This window comes from Thunnus albacares, chromosome 7, assembly GCF_914725855.1.
Source record: "Thunnus albacares chromosome 7, fThuAlb1.1, whole genome shotgun sequence".
Lineage (NCBI taxonomy): Eukaryota > Metazoa > Chordata > Actinopteri > Scombriformes > Scombridae > Thunnus > Thunnus albacares.
In genome coordinates this window covers 31,433,063-31,452,657 of record NC_058112.1, presented here as the reverse complement: position 1 = coordinate 31,452,657, position 19,595 = coordinate 31,433,063, and the positions used below count along the sequence as shown (strand labels likewise).

The following is a 19,595-nucleotide window of genomic DNA, read 5'->3' as shown; positions in this document are numbered from 1 at the left end:
TAGGTTATTCTAATGTAAGTTACACTGTTTCACAAAAATAAAGACACCTTATCCCCAGGCTAACTCAGGCCTAAGACCCATGTTACCATGGTAACAATCAGTGACAAGAGACTGCAAATCGAAAGCAACACGTCACTGATTTTAATCCTTCAGCTGGTGACTTCCCTGAGTGAGGACGCTACTTTTAACTCCTTTGTAAACAGACTGGGTTGGATTTTGCTGGATTTGGAGTTTGCTGCATGTGTGCACATGATGTACACATGTTGTGTGTGTATATGTTTGCAAATTATGTACAATAATTCATTGTTCCAACAGCAGTGATTTGCATCTAGGTCACGGAAGTGCTACTCAGGTCTGTCGATGTTTTCATTTGCTTCCCTGTTGATTGCACCTATTCATTAGAGAGAGGAAACAGACACGATGTCACAGCGAGCAGGCGGGTTCTGACCTGATGTGTTGGTGTTGAGGGCTGGAGAGTCAGACAGCTCCAACACAGTGAGGTGCTGCAGGTTAGCATCTCTGGAGGAACACAGGAGGTCAAAGTTCACAGTCAGTAAACACGTTGCTGCACAAATTCTCTTTAGTCCAAATGTAGGTCAAATTTTAACTGAATTTCCAGTGAAAATGTATAAAGAAAATGTTGTGAATGTTTGTTTTGTTTATTAGGAGATGAACAGCTGGTTGTGCTCATTCTCCAGTCGGTGCCAACAAACCGTCGCAGAAGAAGAAAACATGAGATGATGTCATTACAAGTGTAGCAATCGAAACTCAAATGATGGAGAACCTTGTGGAGAACATGATGAAAATATGATATCTGTGTTTGTTTCATGTATTAATTTGAGGAACGTTACCGTCTCCTCATTCAAGCTTGAGTGACATTTAAGTCACATGATTCACGTACGTCATCATTTATTCACTGAGTCTGTTTACATTTTCTTTTTATCTGCACAAGAACTTTTACACCTCAGACAACAACAAACACATTTTAAGGTATTTAGAGATTTTTTTTTTAATTTCTGGTGTTTCGACTCAGGTTTGTTTCCACACAAATTGGAAATGTGAATAAAAACAGGGGAACGGAAACAAACTTAATATCTTAATGCTGACAAACTTTAAACACAATTACTACTCTGATGATTGCTGTGTGTGTGTGTGTGTGTGCGCTCTCACATGGTGTCCATGGGAACAGCTGAGGTGAGGCTCTGACTGATGTGTCTGAGGAGGTAATACGAGGAGAGGAGGTGGGAGCTTCGAGGAATCAGGTCCTGTTGGAGCTGCAGCAGTTGAGCGCCTCCACCCAGAAACACCTGAAACAAACACACACACACACACACACACACACACACACACACACACACAGAGTGATATTAACAAAATCTGTCAAACCTAAAATGGAATTACCGCTGTATATAACTACATATCAGACAAACCATATTAAACTGATCCTTTCATTACAGACACACAGCTCTAGTGTCAGCCATGTAACAAAGGACAGATGTTGGACTGTTTATTGTTTCTGAAGATGTGTGTTTCAGGTAATCGTGTCTGTCAGAGTGAAATTATATTCTACTGTTACTCTATTTCATGTTGTTTCTCTGATACTGCACCACTAAACACATGTGGCTCCATATAAAAGCTCCAGAGGATGCGTCTGCATTAATAATGAACGGTTACACTTTGATAAATCGATTAATCATTTTGAGTCATTTTTTAGAGAAAAATGTCCACATTCTCTTATTCCAGCTTCTTAAATGTGAGTATCATCTTTAGTTTCTTTAGTCCTCTATCAGTAAACTGAATATCTTTGGGTTGTGGACTGTCGGGACAAGACATTTGAGGACGTCATCTTGGGCTTTTTTCTCCATTTTTTCACATTTTATGGACCAAACATCTAATCGATTAATTGAGAGAATGATCAACGTTTAATCAATAATGAAAATAATCATTAGTTGCAGCCTTAATTTATTTTACTTGGTTTAACTGAGACAGGTATACCTTCTGTTCTGAGGAAACTTTTGCAAATTTCAACAATTGAAAAACTAATTCATATGTATTATACTAAAACTTGCGAGTGTGTGCGTGCGTGCGTGCGCGTACGTACGTTGTCTCCGAAGCGCAGGTAGAGCTTCTGCAGGATGAGCAGGTCGCGACAGAACAGCACTCTGGTCATGGCCATGTGACAGACGGCCTGACAGACCAGAGACACCGCTGAGCTGCTGCCGTACAGCTGAGACAAACTGATCCGCATGTTCAGAGTCTGACCTGCAAGACAATGACCAGGGACACAAAACTTAACAAAGGCTCAATGGAGGCTGTTGTTGCTTTTTGGAGGAAGTGCGGAAGGTTTGATTCTTTATATAAATGTTTTATTGGAGCACTGAGTCACACGTCATTATGAATAAAGTTATATAACACCAGGCAGGTTAATAAAGTTATTTACTTTCTTGTATTTATCTCTTATTCTTAATTAGAGCTGAAACGATTGGTCGATTCATGAGTTAATTGACAAAAAAATAACCAGCAATTATTTTGGTAATTATAAAAAGGAAGTTATTTTTCTAGTTAAACTGCGAAACGTTCTGCATCACAAAGAAACATTCTTTTCTGTATCTTGTTTCATATTAAACTCAAGATTTAGGGATTTTGGAGAGTTGTTTAACAATGTAATGACATCATGTGAGACATTTTTCACTAATATCTGACATTTTATAGACTAAAAAGATTAATTAATAATGAAAATATCATTAGTTGCAGCCCTAAATCTGACCTTTTTTAGATTAAGATTCTTTAAAAAGGTCAGTTTTCATGTCCCAAACAGACATCAAACCTCTGAAACACATATGAGCTCATCTCCTCCTCCTCCTCATGTTAAGGTTCATCTAATGTTCTCCTAACGTTCCTACCAGGTATGATGAGACCTTCTCCTCCGACCTCCGAGTCCGTCTCCAGGTCCATCTCCCTCAGCAGGACCATCATGGCCGCCGTCGGGTTTCGAATGTCCTGCAGTTTGTTCTGGATGTCCTCGATCACGTTATCGCTGCCGAGAGACACAAACACTTGAACACGATGCGCTCATGTTGACGTGTTTTATTTATTTATTTCTGACATTTTATAATCCAAACAATCAATTAATAGAAAAACATCACCAGCAGATTAACTGATGATGATAATAATAATAATTAGTTGCGTCTCTACAGTGGTGGTTGTTTTGTTTGTTTAATCCAAGTTTTTATCTCTTCAGAACATCAACAAATAAATCAATAATGCGATAAAGTAATCCATAAACATATTTTTAAATCCTCAGGAGTGTTTCTGCTCATTCCCACCTCTGTGTTTTTTATTTTTGGACTCAACTAGAGCAGCTTTGCATGATTCACGGCTGAAAAACCTCATTGTTTATCTTATCCTGGCCTTCAGCCTTCAGCAGTTTCAGCTTATTGAATATTCAATACATGACATCACTTCTCACTGAGTGCGTTTCCATGGACACAGACGGTTATAACTGATTGATACTGAAGAGTCGTGAAGGTTACTGACTTGTCATTGGACAGCATGTTTTCTAGGATCTGCTCCGCGGCTCTCTCAGGTGACTCCACGTGCTCCAGAGCCGTCTCCATGTTGTACGCCATTTCTCCTGAGACGGCGTCACTCACCAGCCGCAGACACTGAACCAGCTGCAGGACGTCTCGGCCCACCTCGGGGTCTGAAAACATGATACTCACATCACTTTGTATACACACAGACACGTACTGTTTATAGTGTAAGAGTCTCAACAAGCTGTCTTCAGTTCTGTAGTTTTTACAGTCTTGAAGGGAACATAATAATAACTAACTTCCACGTCTGTGTTGGAGGCTTTCATTGCCACATTGTGCTCTACAGTTCTGTCAGTTTCATATCATTTAAAAAGAGTCCTGGACAGGTTTATCGTTTCCCTCCAATAACACTGTCAGATCGAGCAGCGACTACCGCTGCTTGAGGCTGAAACCAATGTGGAAGCACATTAATGAGCCACTAACATCCATTAGATGCTCCAACTGACTCCCATTCAAAAAGCATCAACTTCTCTCTAGAAATAAAAGTCAATCATTCTTTTTAACAAGTCATTGTGGTCTACATCTCTTATAAATGCGCTGGTAGTCATTTTGGAACTTTATTATTTATTATTATTGCTCAGTTAATAAAATTTGAAGGCTTACAGTAGCTTTGATGTCTGTTGTGTGGATGTTGATTGACAGCTGTGACTGACAGTTGGCTCACACTGAGTCGGACTCTTGTCGCAATATTTCATTAAGTTTAATGTTACTTGATTACGATACCTGACCTGTTAGCACAATTTAGCTAAAGTAGCTAATGTTAGCCCAAGTGCGCAGCGCTTGGTGTTCACAATAAGCTAGTGTTAGCTTGGGTCCGAGGTACACTGCACTCCTTTTTGGAAGGTCCTGGCTCCAAACACAGAAGGTGACACCCAACATAAACTGCAACTCTGGGGTTTCAGATCTACTCAGATGAAACCAACAGGTGATGTCACACTTAACTACGTCCATCTTTATATACAGGCTATGTGTCGGACTCACAATTGAAAGTTCTTTTAAAAGACAAAAACTGATGGATCAGAACCAGATATCGTCTTTTTTATTCTGCACATTTTTCTTCCTTGTCCAAACTTGGTGCCTACGTTTCCCACAATGCAACTGGACCACCAACAGATGGATGAGAGATTGTGGTGTGTTATGCTAGTAGCTGCTAATGTAACATGGAGCTGCTAGCCTGGTCTGCTAACAGCACTTCTTACAGATGTTTTTCATACTTGTAGTCTCCAACTGACACTGACTCAAGTGACATCACTCGAGGTAATTTATCAGATTTCATATAGCTCCTTCTGGAGACATAAAGATCTTCATACTACTTTTTAAACATAGAACACCTGGAAACATTTTTTTTTTTAAACATTTGATGGATTTAATAATTTTATAGAAGGTGTACTTACCTTCTGTAACCGGCGTCTCGTCCTCTGAGAAGAGATACTCATCACAGGAGAGATACAAGTGATCCACAGCGAAACAAGGCAGGAGGAAGGAAACAAAACCCTGAAAAACAGACATCAATTTAAAATGTTTAATTAGATTTTATAATTAGATTTATGCACCTCTTCCAGAACGTACATGGATTAAATTAAATAAGATGACGTAAGTATTAGGAACAGAAAGAGACGACTGTGAACACAGATTCAGTCTCTGAGTCCCGGAGAACACAATATTGTTTTATTTTTTATTTACTTGAACAGGAAGAGAAACACTTTCCAATCAGTCCCCCTATTTATCATTTATAATCAGTGTATAAACATTGAATAAATCGTTCATAACACTATAATGTAGTTATAAACAGATATAAGGACATTTTTAAGTGTTTAAATGTACAGTATTTGTCAACAATTTATAACATTTTATATTATTTATAACTGTGTTTTACTCTATTATCATTTATTATCTGTTTATACATCAGCCTCCACTTATGGATGCCCACAGGAGGAGTTATAGTTATTGACAAATACATTAATAAAAACGCTTATATTTTACCTGGAGCCCTAAATACCAAGTTAATTTGAGTAATTTATGGTCATTTCATTAAAGAACATTTATCTATATAATATGCACCATGTAAGCACAACATCATCTTAAGTTATATGAGTCTTAAAAAAACAGATTAGACACAGTGTCCATCTGTAAGACAGGGACACAAGATCAGATAATAATCACTGCAGATAACAACAGTCAAGTTTCCATCAAAAATGTAGCTCAAATATTAACTAAATTTCCAGAAAATCGCTAAAAGAAACAACTTTTTGGGGATATTTCAACTTTCTCTAATGTGTAAACATGTCTTTAGTGTTGCTCAGTGTTTACCTTCTTCAGCAGGCAGACCATGCTGGTGTGTGCGCTGACCGTCAGACCCAGTGGCATGGCCAGAGCCTCCTGATACTGAAGGCAACAGGCATAAAACTTGGACCAGAACTCCACCTGCAGCTGTCGGTACTCCTCCTGAGAGAACACGAACTCTGTCACGCTGCTCTGCAGCTGGGAGGAAACAAAGACAGAAAGACAAGAGTCAGATTCTTCTTTGGTGTCTCTGGAGCCAACAGCTGTTCCTTCCTGTTTTTATCCCTGGACGCTTCATTTGCAATGTTACTTTTTTTTTTTAAACGTGGAAATAATTATTTATTCTTGTAAATCAGGCATGAAAAACGTACATTTCAAAAAGCTGCACGTGTGTGACATCGTTAGTTAATTCTTTTTTGTGCCACATAAATACCTGGAAATGTTTCCTCACGACATTTTACAAAAGGTAAAAATAAAAAGTCTTATGTCCCCAGATTCCCTAACACTCCTGAGACGATTCCAGTCCACAGTGAAGGTCCTGCAGCGTTCAGAACAGAGCAGGCGGTCGGTATGTCGGCGTTATAGGAAAGAGCAGAGTTTCTGCCGTCTGAGCGGGTCGTTGCTGGACAAACAGAAGGTCTGGTGGGCGGTCTGGAGGCAGAACTGCTGGAGTTTACGCCTGCTTCAAGTCGCAACTGTTTGATGATTTTCTTCAGCGCTACGATGTTGGATGATCTCGACATTGTTGTGATTTTGAGAGAAACTTTAGTCTTAATAGCGATGAGTATAAAACCTACTACTTCTTCTTCTTTTTGCAATGTTACCTCTACTCCCCATCGTTTGTTCATGCGCGCCCACAAGCAGCCGTCTGGTCTGAGGTTGCTGTCGTCTACTCGCACTTTCATTTTGAGTAAAGAATAAGAAGTAGTGAAATCCTACTAATACTACTGTTTGTAGTCAGAGGAAGCTTCCTGAAGCTGACCAATCAGAACAGAGTGGGCTCATCAGGAGGGGGAGGGGCTTTATTTACCTCACTCTCTACGGCCACCGTCACCTCCTTCTTCAGACTCTCCCACGACGGATCCATGATCCTCTCTGAACCTCGCCGGTAGATCTGATGAACAAATAAAACACAAACATCTGTAACATCTGTAACATCAACAAGGTGCAACACACTGTAGATCTGACACAAACAGATGAAAACTAAACTCACTGCTTCAAAATTAGAGAGTTAATTATTATTATTTCATGAGTTTTTGAATAAACACAACACCAGTCAATAGAGTTTAAGATTCATCTGGAGATAGTTAATATCTCTGGTCAACACAGTGAAACCAACAGATGAGCCAAAACACTGAGAATCTTCACCTAACAACAACTGAGGGTCATAATAAGCGATAATCAATAGTTTAATGCTATATTTCAGATATTCCTTCAGTCTAAATGGTTTTAATGGTGTGTTGTGAGAAGCTCCTGTAGAAGAGTCTCATTGAAACATGAACAGTGACATCAGAGCGAGACGGCAGGCGCGTCCTCACCTGTAGAGCTTTAACGATGGCCGACGCAGTGAAACGCAGAGGAGAGAAGAGCATTTCCAGGTACGTCTCCTGTTAAATAACACAATCAGTCAATGATTAATCAGTAAAATAATTAAATAATTTTAAAAAAAACACAACCTTGATTTGAGATTATTTGGTCACATGAATCGTCATCTTTTTATCATTTGTAAGGAGAATTAATTTTAATAAAACTACTTAAGATCATCAAGAACTTTGTGCAACAGATGAATTTTGACGTCTGAAGGCTGCAAATAATTATTTTCCTTATTGATTAATTTCATTCATTGTTTTCTCAAGTGATTGATTAATTGTTTTGGTTTCAGTCCAACAGTCCAAAAACCTAAGATATTTCTTTCTTTATTAGGATCCCCGTTAGCACCAGCACAATAACCACATAAACACAAACCAACCAGCTCATCTCATTGAATTAAATATCAAGTACATATAGAAGATAAACTAAATTGTCATTAAATGTTCATTCACAGCAGAAAAACAGAAAATATTCACTTTTGAGTAGCTGGAACCAGAGAATTTGGGTATTTTTTCTTAAATAATGACTCAAAACGACTAACTGATTATCAAAATAGTTGCTGATAAATGTTCAACTAATCAATTAATTGTTTGAGTTTTAATCTGAAGTCTGACTCAGTTTCCATCAGTTTGATCTAAACCACATTTAAAGTCTGGTTTACTGGTTTGTGGCTGCAGGGTTGTGTTGGTGTGAGACACGGTCTTACCCTGGGGTCCTGGTCCACTCCTATATGGACTTCATCATCAGGTGGAGGCTGAACAAACACCTGGTTCCACTGACCTGCTGTGTTACTGTCAAACAGAGAGCGAGAGCGTTACACACAGACATCCTTCATCACTGAACACATGTTGTCATGTCACAGGTGTAAACAATAACGTGAATGAAACGTGCACTTCCTACGGTGACGAGTCTAAATGTCTAAATGCTGTTGTGAAAACGGTTCGCGGTGATGTGATGATCGTAACTTACTGTTCAAAGTTGATGTATTTGACGATGGTGGTGTTGGAGTCGTCCACCCAGACGCCCCAGATGTCTGTGGACGTCAGAGTGAAATCAACCAGAGTCTCCTGTTGGCAGAGAGAGATTCATTAACATATTACAGCCGCAACTAACGATTATTTTCATTATCAATTAATGTGACGTTTGGTCACATTAGCTATAGAGTCTATAAAGAGTTAAAAAAAATTGTCAATTTCAGTTGTCACAGTTTCTTAGAGCACACAGAGATGTCTTCAGTTTTTCTTGTTTTGTCTAATAAACAGTCCAAAACAGAAAGATATTCAATTTTACTGACAAAGTGCAGAAAATGTTCATATTTAAGACGCTGAAACTACAGAATATTTGGTATTTTTTGCTTGAAAATGACTGAAATGATTAACCAATTATCAAAATACCTGCAGATTAATTTTCTGTTAATCAACTAAAAACATATCTATAACAAAGAAATATCCATACACTCTTTTAGATAAGATTGATTTTCCACCAGTGACGTCCTGTTCACAACAAATCCCGATCACAGTTCTTCACAAAGAGCTCATTTCAATGATCAGAAATACTCCTGTCTGCTTCTCTAACCTGGGGATGTGCGTCAACATACTAGTTAAATTTTCTTTTAGTTTCTCTGGCAGCTTTTCTTTGGTCGATTCAACAAATGAAGTTCAATTTGGAGAATCAAAGTGGAAGCAGCTGTTATATCTGGAGTTTCTCCAACCACCATCGTTTTACTTTCATTTAGGAGTCCGGAGCCCAAATGAACAGTGAAACATGTTTTTCTTGCTGTAATCATTCCTCCTGTTCATACTGACCATTAGAAGATCCCTTCATAATGCACTTACGATGGAAGTGATGGGGGACAAAATCCACAGTCCTCCTTCTGTGCAAAAATGTATTTAAAAGCTTATCTGAAGCTAATATGAAGCTTCAGCGTCCAAATGAGTCAAATCAAGTAGATATCTTTCAACATTTCAGTCTTTTTAGTGCTAAAGTCCCTCTTTTTGTTACTATACTTCCACCACAGCTCAACAGGGAAACACTGTCCGAGGAAACACAAAGAGGGAATTTGATGCTAAAAAGACTGTAAATGTGTCAGATATCCACTTGATATGACTAACTCAGACTGCTGAAGCCTCATATAAGCTTCACATCTACTTTTAAATGCATTTTTGCACAAAATGACTGTGCGGACACAGAAAGCACATTTGAAGGGGATCTTTTAATAGCCAGTATGAACAGGAGGAATGATTACAGCGAGGAAAACCTCTTTCACTTTTCATATGGACTGCTGTTTTAAGACACACTTGAAAAGTTGTGAACCTGTCCTTTAACAACATCAGTATGATGTAAATGTGTCTGATGTAGCTCCACCTGCTGTTTACCTGAGTAGAGAACAGAGAGGAGATGTGGTCGAGGCTGTAGCGGTTGTTGTCGGTGCCGACCAGCTGCAGGACGATGAACTGTCCTCTCTGCGGTACGGCCAGGTAGACGGCTACACACAGGCCAGTGGTGGCGCAGAACGTCAGCCGCAGGCGGTGACCCTGACCAGCCAAACGCCTCACCCCCTTACAGGCCGGCATGTACTCCAACATATCAGCCTCCAGCAAGCATGCCTGCTCCTGCAGAAAGAAATAACAAAAGGTTATAAACTGGATTTAATGATGCAGTACATGTTAACTTTGTCACCACATTATATATCTTATCTAGTTTATTATTATTATTATTATTATTATTATTATTATTATTATTATTACTACAGTGATCAACCGCTGGATCAAAACTCTTGGGACAGAATCATTCCTATACAAATGCTGTTTAAATAATTTGCTTATAGTAATCAAGCGGTCTGCTTACAGTGTTCATTTCATACATGAAAACATATGGAAAAACATTTTAAAACTACAGTAATTAAATTCTTTTTTTGATCTTACTCCCAGATACACGTATGATATGTACTTCGCGGCCGCGGCACCATTATCAAACGTGGCGGCGCACCTCTGCAGGGTTGTGCGGAGGTGCGAGGTGTGGGTGTGTTTATTTGTAACTGCCGTGAAACAATCAGAAAATAATGTTTTATTCCTCTTTCTTGCCTTCCTTTATTCACCATTTCTCACTACCACTGCTCGCTCTCCTCATGTACTCTCTAGCTCACTCGACCACTGCTTCTCTCTCTCTCTCTCTCTCTCTCTCTCTTCTTTTAAATGACTCGGGAAGCCGTCAAAAAAACCTAAGTTTACTTTTAACTATATCAAAAGAAGAGAAATATATATATAAATAAATATAAAAATATATATAAAATATTCATCCTCTCTTTCTAACAAGGTTTTTGTCCTCCCTCATGGCAGCGTTACAGCTCTAATCAGTCTGCTGGCTGTAATACACAAATGTCAATTAGATAGTAATCTGCAGAAATAAAGAAAAAAATCTGTTATACTAGTCATTCGCTTGATAATTAATTGAGTGATCAATTTGACTCAGACAGGTGTGATCACTGTAGGCAGTTTCTAATGTATTATTATTTGTTTCTTTCTGCTGCAGCTCAAATTGCTGTTAGCTGGAATGAGCTAAAACCATGAAACTTGGTAAAATAACTGGAAATACTGTGCGCAATGAATGTGATTCAAAGAAATATGAGCCTAATCAGTCAGATGGTGGGCCCTGTAATTAAGGCCTGAAAATTAAATTTTTGAAAGGCGACGCCCCTCACACAGGAAGTCTGATTGACGTGAAATGTGACACACAAGTCCAGCTCAATGTGCTCTACAAAAAAAGCCTCTTGAACCATAAAAATCCATCATGATGGATTTTTTTCTAAATTGCATAAACTGAAAAACAGTAAAATGAATAGAACTTAAATTAACCTAAATTAATTGAATTTTGACTATCAACACCAAATTTGATACACAGCATCGTCTATCGCTGCTTCCTTCTGTTAAATGCAAAAGGGTTTGAACCCGCCAATCGCCACTTGCAGCTATGTTGTTTTTTTTAACTAACTGCACTCTCTTGCAGCAATGCTTCTTATTTTATTGAGCTTTAGGCCCTCAAAGTTTTTTGCTTTTCATTATGTAAAGGGGCAGGTGCGGTTAGCTCTGTCTCCTCACAACAAGAAGGCTGTAGGTTTGATGGTTGGATGAAAATATGCTGAGTGGTTGTTAAAGTGTGTGGACGGTGACCTCATGTCTAAGAAACAATCTGGACTCCCAAAGGCAAGACTAGTCTGGCTTTAGCTGCATCGTTGTGCACAGAACAACACTGGATTACAACATGGAAAGCTGCAAACTTATAATTGAGTTTTATTAGGTGGGAATCTTGTTGTGGGGCAGCTGCTCTGCAGGTGAGCTGGATTGTAACTGGGCAGAGGAGTGAATAATATATATCTCATAGTGGTAGATAATGTGTATTGAAGAAAAAATATGACAAGAATACAAGAAGTCACAACCTGTAAATATCTAGTAATTGAATCTGACAATAATCTGAGATTTGCAGCATCTCAGGCCAAAAATCTGCAGCAACAAAAGTGTTTCTTGAGTCAGTTAAACAAGTTTAGAAATAATTACCATGTCAGTGTTAAAGAGAGTTTTAACTTTTAGTTTGATGTGTGTGTGTTCAGGAATGTTTAAGGATCATAAACTGCAGCACATCATAAATACATGGAGTAAGCTCATCAGCGGCACAGCTTTATAATGATTTTAGACAATAATCGACATCTTAAATGATCAATCTCGTCCTCTTCACCAGACGTTTGAGTCACAGAAGCAGAACGTCTCAATTCAAGATTAAAACTTTAGTAATTCCTCTGCTGCTCCTGCTGTAATCATAGTGTTAAACTGTGCAGACTGTAACAGCTACAAATCCTCCTTTTGGATATTAAAGTTAAACCCGATTGATAGATTTTTATATGTAAGTAAGCAGCTGACCCTGAAGGACCACATGCGCAGTTTGTGATCTTGGCAGAGGGCGAAGATGAAGGAGTCTTCCTCTAGTTCTCTGACAACCAGACTGAGGGCCAGGTCAGCGGGAGTCTGCTCCCCCCGGATGACGCTGGGCATCCAGCCGGACAGCCTCTGCATCATGGAGCTCCTCTTCAGCTCCACCACCGACACGCTCCCTGCATCACACAAACACAAACGCTGGCTTTAAAAACAGACACAGTTACTTATATGTGAAATCTGACAGCGAGTCTTCAAATGTATTTTTACCTTGTGTGTCGTGAGGCGGCAGAGTAACGACCATGATGCCTCCTGCAGGTGAAGCCAGGGCGTAGTGAGCCTCTCCTTTGTGACTGAGCCAGGCTGCTGAGGTGCCCGGACTCCCCGTCTGTCCCACTGGGCTGGGGATGACGGCGCTGTGGGAGGGGTCCTGCAGGCTCAGCTTCCCCACATCAGTGAAGATCGACTGCATGTGCAGCTCCGTCACCAGCTCCTGAAGACACGCAGCCGGAGAAACATTTTAACATTAAATCTAAAATACAAGCAGAGCTGAGTCCAAAAATCTTGATTTTTGGCTTGAAACATCATATTATTTAAGACAGTTGAGCAAGAATAATAAAAGACATGCAACACCAGCAAGAATATCATCATTATGCATAAAATACAGGTTAACCCAAACAGCTATTGACTGTCAGTAGATCATAGGCATCCAGTTTAATAATCAGTTTCAGCACAGACAGAGCAGAAAAGTCTGCAGCAGTTTGTGATTCTTTACAAAACATCAGCCTGATAGTCTCGTCAACTACCACAAACAGAGCACAGATCAGTGTGCAGAGTCGTTTTCAGTCTGTCCTTCTCATAGATATGACCTTTAAATTCACTGCGAGATGGCCAGAGATAGCTCGCCACCTGTAGTCACCACAGTCCCGTAAACCACAGCAGGTAAACATGTAGCATGCCTAATCACGTCACAGTTTACGGGACTGTCGGGACTCAAAACAGCTGATGTAGCAGCTAACATCTACGTTACTTTTTGACTAAAAATAACCCTTTTGTGCATATTGTAACTCGATTTTCCATTTGGACATTTAACACATGTTTTATCCTGAAAAAACAAAACATTGAATAAATGTGAGATATCCCCTGGTCCTAACTTCAACATAGGGCTGGGCGATATGACCAAAATCTCACATCCCTATAGAGGTCATTTCATAGAGATCCTGAGAGTAGTGCGACCATAAATGACAGCAAAGAGCAGCAGAGACTCTCACACACTGAGCTGAAATTAAACAGGAGCACATACATTTGGTAAATCACATAAATAAAGTCATTTGTAGTCGCCGTCTCGCTGCTTCTCTTCTCTTTCTCAGCTCGGGCGGGGCTGAGCCTTCTGTGTGTGTGTGTGTGTGTGTGTGTGTGTGTGTGTGTGTGTGTGTGTGTGCAGCGCAGCAGAGTAGAGACAGAAAGCGACGGAGAGTTGACGACAACTAAACTCGTTATGTTACTGTAAGTGCAGTAGAAGCTTTGCAAGTAAAAAGCCATGAAGAGAGAAATGTATCAATGTAATCCGCGCAAAAGATGGACAGGCTCAAAATGACATGAAAGAGTGTAATTAAAACAATATAAATGAAATGATTTAACATCATATGACAGTTAATTGTCAACCACATGGGATCGGTGACATCATGCATATCCAGACTGAAGTGTTTTTGAGCAATTCCCTTCCTTTAAGATACTTAAGTTACTGTCTGTATATCACAGACGAGTGTAAATCAAACAGTTGGGGTAACTCACGCTGCGATACATGCGTGTGGGGTGAGGAAGCACCAGTCGGTGAACACTCTGGTTGGTGGTGATGAGGATGATGACGTTGTTGAGGGTCTCCTGGATGGTGACTCCTCCGGGCAGCACGGTGCAGTGAGTGAACTTGACTTTGACGGCATTGTTGAGCAGGTTGGTGTCCAGAGACTGCTCCACCAGCTGCACCGTGTCCCCCGAGGTAGACCTACACACAGAGCGCGAAGGACACACAGGAAGGCTGAGTTTAATTTATGAATGAGTGTTTAACTTCATGATTTGACCACTTTTATTATCAAATAGATGTGTTGTTGTTTTTTCTGGACCAACAGTCCAAACATATTCAGTTTATAATGATATGAAATAAAGAAAAGGCGGGAAACAGAATGGAGACACCAGAGTAGAGCTGCAACCATAACTTGATTAATTGATTAGTTGCAAACTATTAAATTAATCGCCAACTATTTTGATAATCTGTTAATCGTTCCGAGTCCATTTTTAAGAAAAAAAAAGTCCACATTCTCTGATTCCAGCTTCTCAAATATGAATATTTTCTGGTTTCTTTACTCTTCTATAACAGTAAACTGAATATCTATTTGAAAACGTCACGTTGACCTCTGGGAAACAGTGATGATCGTCATTCACCGTTTTCTGACATGTTATTGATAGAGGTGGGAATCTCTGATGAACTAATGGTGCGATACTATCACGATATTCTTCCCACGATAACGATACATCACAACAAAAGGCGATTCTGTGATACACGATACATCATAAAGAAATAATCTAAGATATATCACGACATCTGTAACTGAAGAACAAAGAAAAACTCATTTCAAAGAGCAGGACATAGTCAGATAACGTACAATATTTATTAAGAGTACATTAGTTTCATAGAGAGAAACGCCACCGAGTATAAATATAAGAACACAGTTAACTGTAGCCTCAGTTTGTGTCTTTCACAGAGCTGCTGGTAGCGTTAGCAAGTCTGATTGGAGACGCAGAGAGGCGATGCAAACCCAAAGATTTAGTAACCCAACAGATTAATCGATAATAAAAGATAATCGTCAGTTGCAGCCCTACACCAGGAAAATATAGCTTGAAATATTATATAATATCAACAATTAATTGCTTATCACAACAGTTCCTTTCCTGTCGATGGACTGATTGTTTCAACTTTTGTGGCAAAAAAAAGTTTCTAATTCCACACAGTTCAATGATTCAGCAGCCTGGTGAGAAACATGTACATGATGTGAACAGACAACAGTAAAATATCAAGTTACTCACCAGTGAATGAATCTGTTGCTGGTGACAGACAGCAGCTTCCCGCTCTCCTCATAATGAAAGGCTCCAGCACTGTCTGGGAACTTCACCCCACCAGGAAGAGCACTGAGACCTACGGACGAGAGGAACAACACATCTTATGTTTCAGTTTCCCCCAAATACAATCTGATCTCTCTTGTACACAGATTTTTAACCACTTTCTCAAGTTGTGACTAATGTTTCCTAATTCAAATAAGGATGGTAGCCAGAAATTACGCATCTGTGCTCAGTTTATACAACGTGTAGAAAACTAACAGCTGTTTTATTCCAGTATTTTTTATCTTCATGCAAAATAACATGTTAATATTTTGCTTGTGTTTTACAAAAAAAGCAGAACATGTCATTCCCGCTGCCATGTTACTGTTGTAGCTGCTGGAGGTGGAGCTAGTTTCAACTACTTTATATACAGTTAGCTAGTTTAGCCCAGCGGTTCCCAATCTAGGGGTCAGGCGCCTCCAAAGGGTCAGCAGATAAATCTGAGGGGTGGTGAGATGATTAATGGGAGAGGAAAGAAGAAAAAACAAAGTTCTGATACACAAATCTGTTTTTAGTTTTTGGACTTTTTCTCTACTCTTTGAGTTTTGCTGAAATATTGGATCATTTGAACATTTATTGAAATGAAAGCATGTGAGAAGTTTAGAGGGAAAAATCACTATTTGGTGCAGCTGTTAACAACTCATAGACATGTGAAATGTGACCCCGACTACACACTGCTTTATGTAAGACGTCAAAAGCCAAAAAGGTTGGAAACCACTGGTTTCATCTTTAGCAATGTGTTGTATTTTAAGTAACTAAAGCTGTCAAAGAAATGTAGTGGAGTAGAAAGAACAATATTTCCCTCTGAAATGTAGTGGAGTGGAAGTATAAAGTAGCATCAAATGGAAATACTCAAGTACCTCAACATTGTACTTAAGTAAATTTATTTTCCACCACGGTGCATAAGTAATGTGAGCTGTCTTGGTTTTCTGTTTGACAGGTGAGCAAAAAACTCAGTTACCGGCTAACTAGCTGAAGCTAAAGAGAAAACAGGTCGTTTTAACACTGACAGAAGAGGTTGCTAACATGGACTGTTTCACCACCTTCACAGGAGGTAACGGCTTTGAATTTAAAGATGTAGCTACTGGTCACGATGTTCTCCAGACAGAAATAACACCTTTATATATCAGGTTAAGTTACACCGCTAACATTAGCTCACAAGCATGTTAGCGGCGCTAGCTGTTGTTAGCATGTCATAACATTCCACTGTCGTGTTCAGACAAGCTGTTAGAAAAACAAAGGACGCAGATTAGAGAGATGTAAGCGCTCTGTCTGAACGCTTACCGAGGTTTACTGTAACTTCTCGGAACCTGTGTAGAGTTTCCCTCTCAAATCCACAGATCTCTATGAAGCTCCGCTCCAGCACCGCCGCCATCTTCACCTCATGGAACTGTGACGTCAGGGACAGGCCGCGCGCCGGTCGTTCAAACATTTAAAGAGACAGGACACCCTGAAACTGTCCAGTATGGAAGGTTTAAAATGACTATAATTAAAAATTAAGTCAAATACTATACACATTGTTTCCAGACCAATGATTGTACTCTATATGCAGCCTTTTGTGCCTTTTCAGCCTTTCTAAAGGCTGATCCTTTTTAAAAAATATATCTACTTTTCAAAAATATGTATATTTTTTTATATTTAATTGATTTTTATATTTTGTTATTATGTTTTATTTATTATATTTTATTATTTCACATGATTGTACTTGTACAACCAGAGTAACAATAAACATCTTCAATCTTGAATCCTTATTTACTGTGACATATTTGCATTAGAATCAGAACCAGGTTTATTTCCAAGCAAGTTTGCACATACAACGAATTTGCTTTGGTGTTGTGATGCATAACAGTCAAAAATATATACAAAATTCAGTAATCCTAAATAATATAAAAAAGAAAGACAGAAATTTACAATAATAATTTGTATGTATGAATGTAAAATATATTCTCCGTGAGAAGACGCTGCTACAGGTTTAAATTTTAAATTGAAGAGAATGGAATGAAATGTACAAAATATTGATCAAGAATGTGCAAATGTTCATAGTGTAAACAGTATATGCAGTGCACAATTAATGATAATACAAGTTTCATTAATGTGCCATGTTAGATAAAAACAATCATAGATGTGAAAATATAAGATTATGATATTTTACATTAATATAACATGTAATGTCCATGGGTGGGATAAAGTCCATGTCAGAGCGGGTCCTGGGCCTTGTTGATGAGGCCGGCTGCAGTCAGGAAGAAACTTTTCTTGTGGCTACATAAAAAACATTAAATGATAATTATTTAGCTTATTGTCTTTATTAACTTAAATAATTGTTTTTTTCATTAGGTGTGTTTCCATCCATCTCGAATTCCATTTTGAATTTGCACATAAACTAATCTGAGTGGAACCACAGAAATGAAAAAAAAAAAAAGAAAAAAATCTTGAAATATTGTGAAACATTTTTATGTATACTATGCAGGATTTGTTGGTTGCTGGTTTTAAACACAACATTCAAAGTTGCCCCTTCCTCCCCGGCTCAACGACACCAGAGCGAGCGAGAGAGAGAGAGAGAGAGTACAGCAGTGGTCGAGCTAACTAGAGAGTGAATGTAATGGGAGTAATGAGACCAAAGCAGTGAATCAGACAAATAAAACATTATTTTCTGATTGTTTCACTGCAGTTATGTTCTAAAGCACAAATAAACACACCCACACCTGGTATTGCCGGGTTTGGTGTGACTGCAGCCAAAGTGCACACTTCATCCTGTCTGCTGTGGTCTTTCTGCGCTGCATATGTGTGTGTGTCTGTGTTTATGTGTGTGTGGAGCTCAGCATTCCCGTATTTGGTGTGAATGCAGCCAAAGCACATGCCTCATCCTTTCTGCTGTGGCCTCTCTGCTCTGTGCGCGCCCGTGTGTGTGTGTGTGTATGTATGGAGCTCAGCATTGTTGGATTTGGTGTGAATGCAGCCAAAGCGCATGTTTCATCCTGTGTGGCCTCTCTGCTTTGCGTGTGTGTGTGTGTGTGTACGTGTTTTTCTATCCTTACTGGGACCGTTTCTGGTGTTAACACTGACATCATGGGGACCAAAGACCTATTTCTGAGGTCCTGGTTAAAGTAAGGGTTAGGCTGTACAAAGAAGTGAATGGAGTCAATGCAATGTCCTAACAAGGATAGCTGTGTAAATGTGTGTGTGTGTTACACAGACACAGAGCAGAGAGCAGAGGAGAAAGATGAAGACAGCAATGTAACCTCACACCCTGCGTGCTGTTATTGGTCGGGGGCTACACACCCACTGCCCAAAGCTTGTCACCCAAAAAAGTCCCAAACACAGCAAAATAATAAGAGAATAAGAAAATATAGGCAGAGTCTTGGTAGATACATACACCACTACACATTTCTAGTGGGTCATAAGTGATGATTGAGAGGGATTATTTTTGTTTGAGTCCATACAATGTTTTTTTGTTAGGGGAAAACCTGCATAGAATCATCTCATTGTCTCCTCATCTGCAATGGTATAATGGTTTAATGATTCTGAGAATTAGCAACTGTTTATCTGGATCAGCCAACTGATCATCTACTGGGAATTCTGTTTTGGATGTAAACCTGCCACATTAAAATCAAATCACAACACAGAAAACCAAGTGAAGAGGTGTTTAGTGAAGCAGAGAGCAGCGTTGAGCAGCCAATACTAAATCATTAAGAAAGGAGCAGCTGTAAAATGGTGAATCATTTTTTTTAGTGTCACAAACCCAATGAAATGACTCTTCCATTATCAGAATTTGATCTATTATGTCAAATAACATTTGGAGAGTGAGGAGGTGTATAATTAAATTATTGTATCCCATTCATGTGTGCAGGGAACCAACAGGAAGTCCACCAGCTTGGTCAGAGGAAGTCTCTACTGAGCATATTCTATCAGCCCCAAAACACAGAAGCGTGAGGAAGTCAGCGGAAACTTGGCAGACTTTTTAGGCATATGCACCACTGAGCATTGATGAGAATGAATAGGGTGCATCTGGTATCCAATTCTCCCTAATACATAAATGCTTCCACATTAA

At 39.2% G+C, this 19,595-nt stretch overlaps 1 protein-coding gene and 1 long non-coding RNA gene across 3 annotated transcripts in view; both read right to left on the bottom strand.

The window, feature by feature from the left end:
* Nucleotides 1-16,958, bottom strand: part of nup160 (nucleoporin 160) — a 30,179-nt gene extending 13,221 nt beyond the window's left edge. For both annotated transcript variants that reach the window (XM_044355875.1, XM_044355876.1), the window contains exons 1-17: nt 16,832-16,958; nt 15,476-15,584; nt 14,186-14,396; nt 12,662-12,884; nt 12,380-12,570; nt 9,842-10,078; nt 8,436-8,533; nt 8,173-8,257; nt 7,415-7,483; nt 6,907-6,990; nt 5,904-6,074; nt 4,988-5,087; nt 3,538-3,703; nt 2,904-3,037; nt 2,102-2,262; nt 1,171-1,307; nt 449-519 (exon numbers count right to left, since the gene is read on the bottom strand). In XM_044355875.1, coding sequence (XP_044211810.1) covers nt 449-519; nt 1,171-1,307; nt 2,102-2,262; nt 2,904-3,037; nt 3,538-3,703; nt 4,988-5,087; nt 5,904-6,074; nt 6,907-6,990; nt 7,415-7,483; nt 8,173-8,257; nt 8,436-8,533; nt 9,842-10,078; nt 12,380-12,570; nt 12,662-12,884; nt 14,186-14,396; nt 15,476-15,584; nt 16,832-16,922 — 2,338 coding nt within the window. In that variant the 5' untranslated portion in view covers nt 16,923-16,958. The remainder of the gene's footprint in view (nt 1-448; nt 520-1,170; nt 1,308-2,101; nt 2,263-2,903; nt 3,038-3,537; nt 3,704-4,987; nt 5,088-5,903; nt 6,075-6,906; nt 6,991-7,414; nt 7,484-8,172; nt 8,258-8,435; nt 8,534-9,841; nt 10,079-12,379; nt 12,571-12,661; nt 12,885-14,185; nt 14,397-15,475; nt 15,585-16,831) is intronic.
* The window catches only part of LOC122985399, a 365,027-nt gene that overhangs the window by 47,813 nt on the left and 297,619 nt on the right, over nt 1-19,595 (bottom strand). The window lies entirely within an intron of this gene.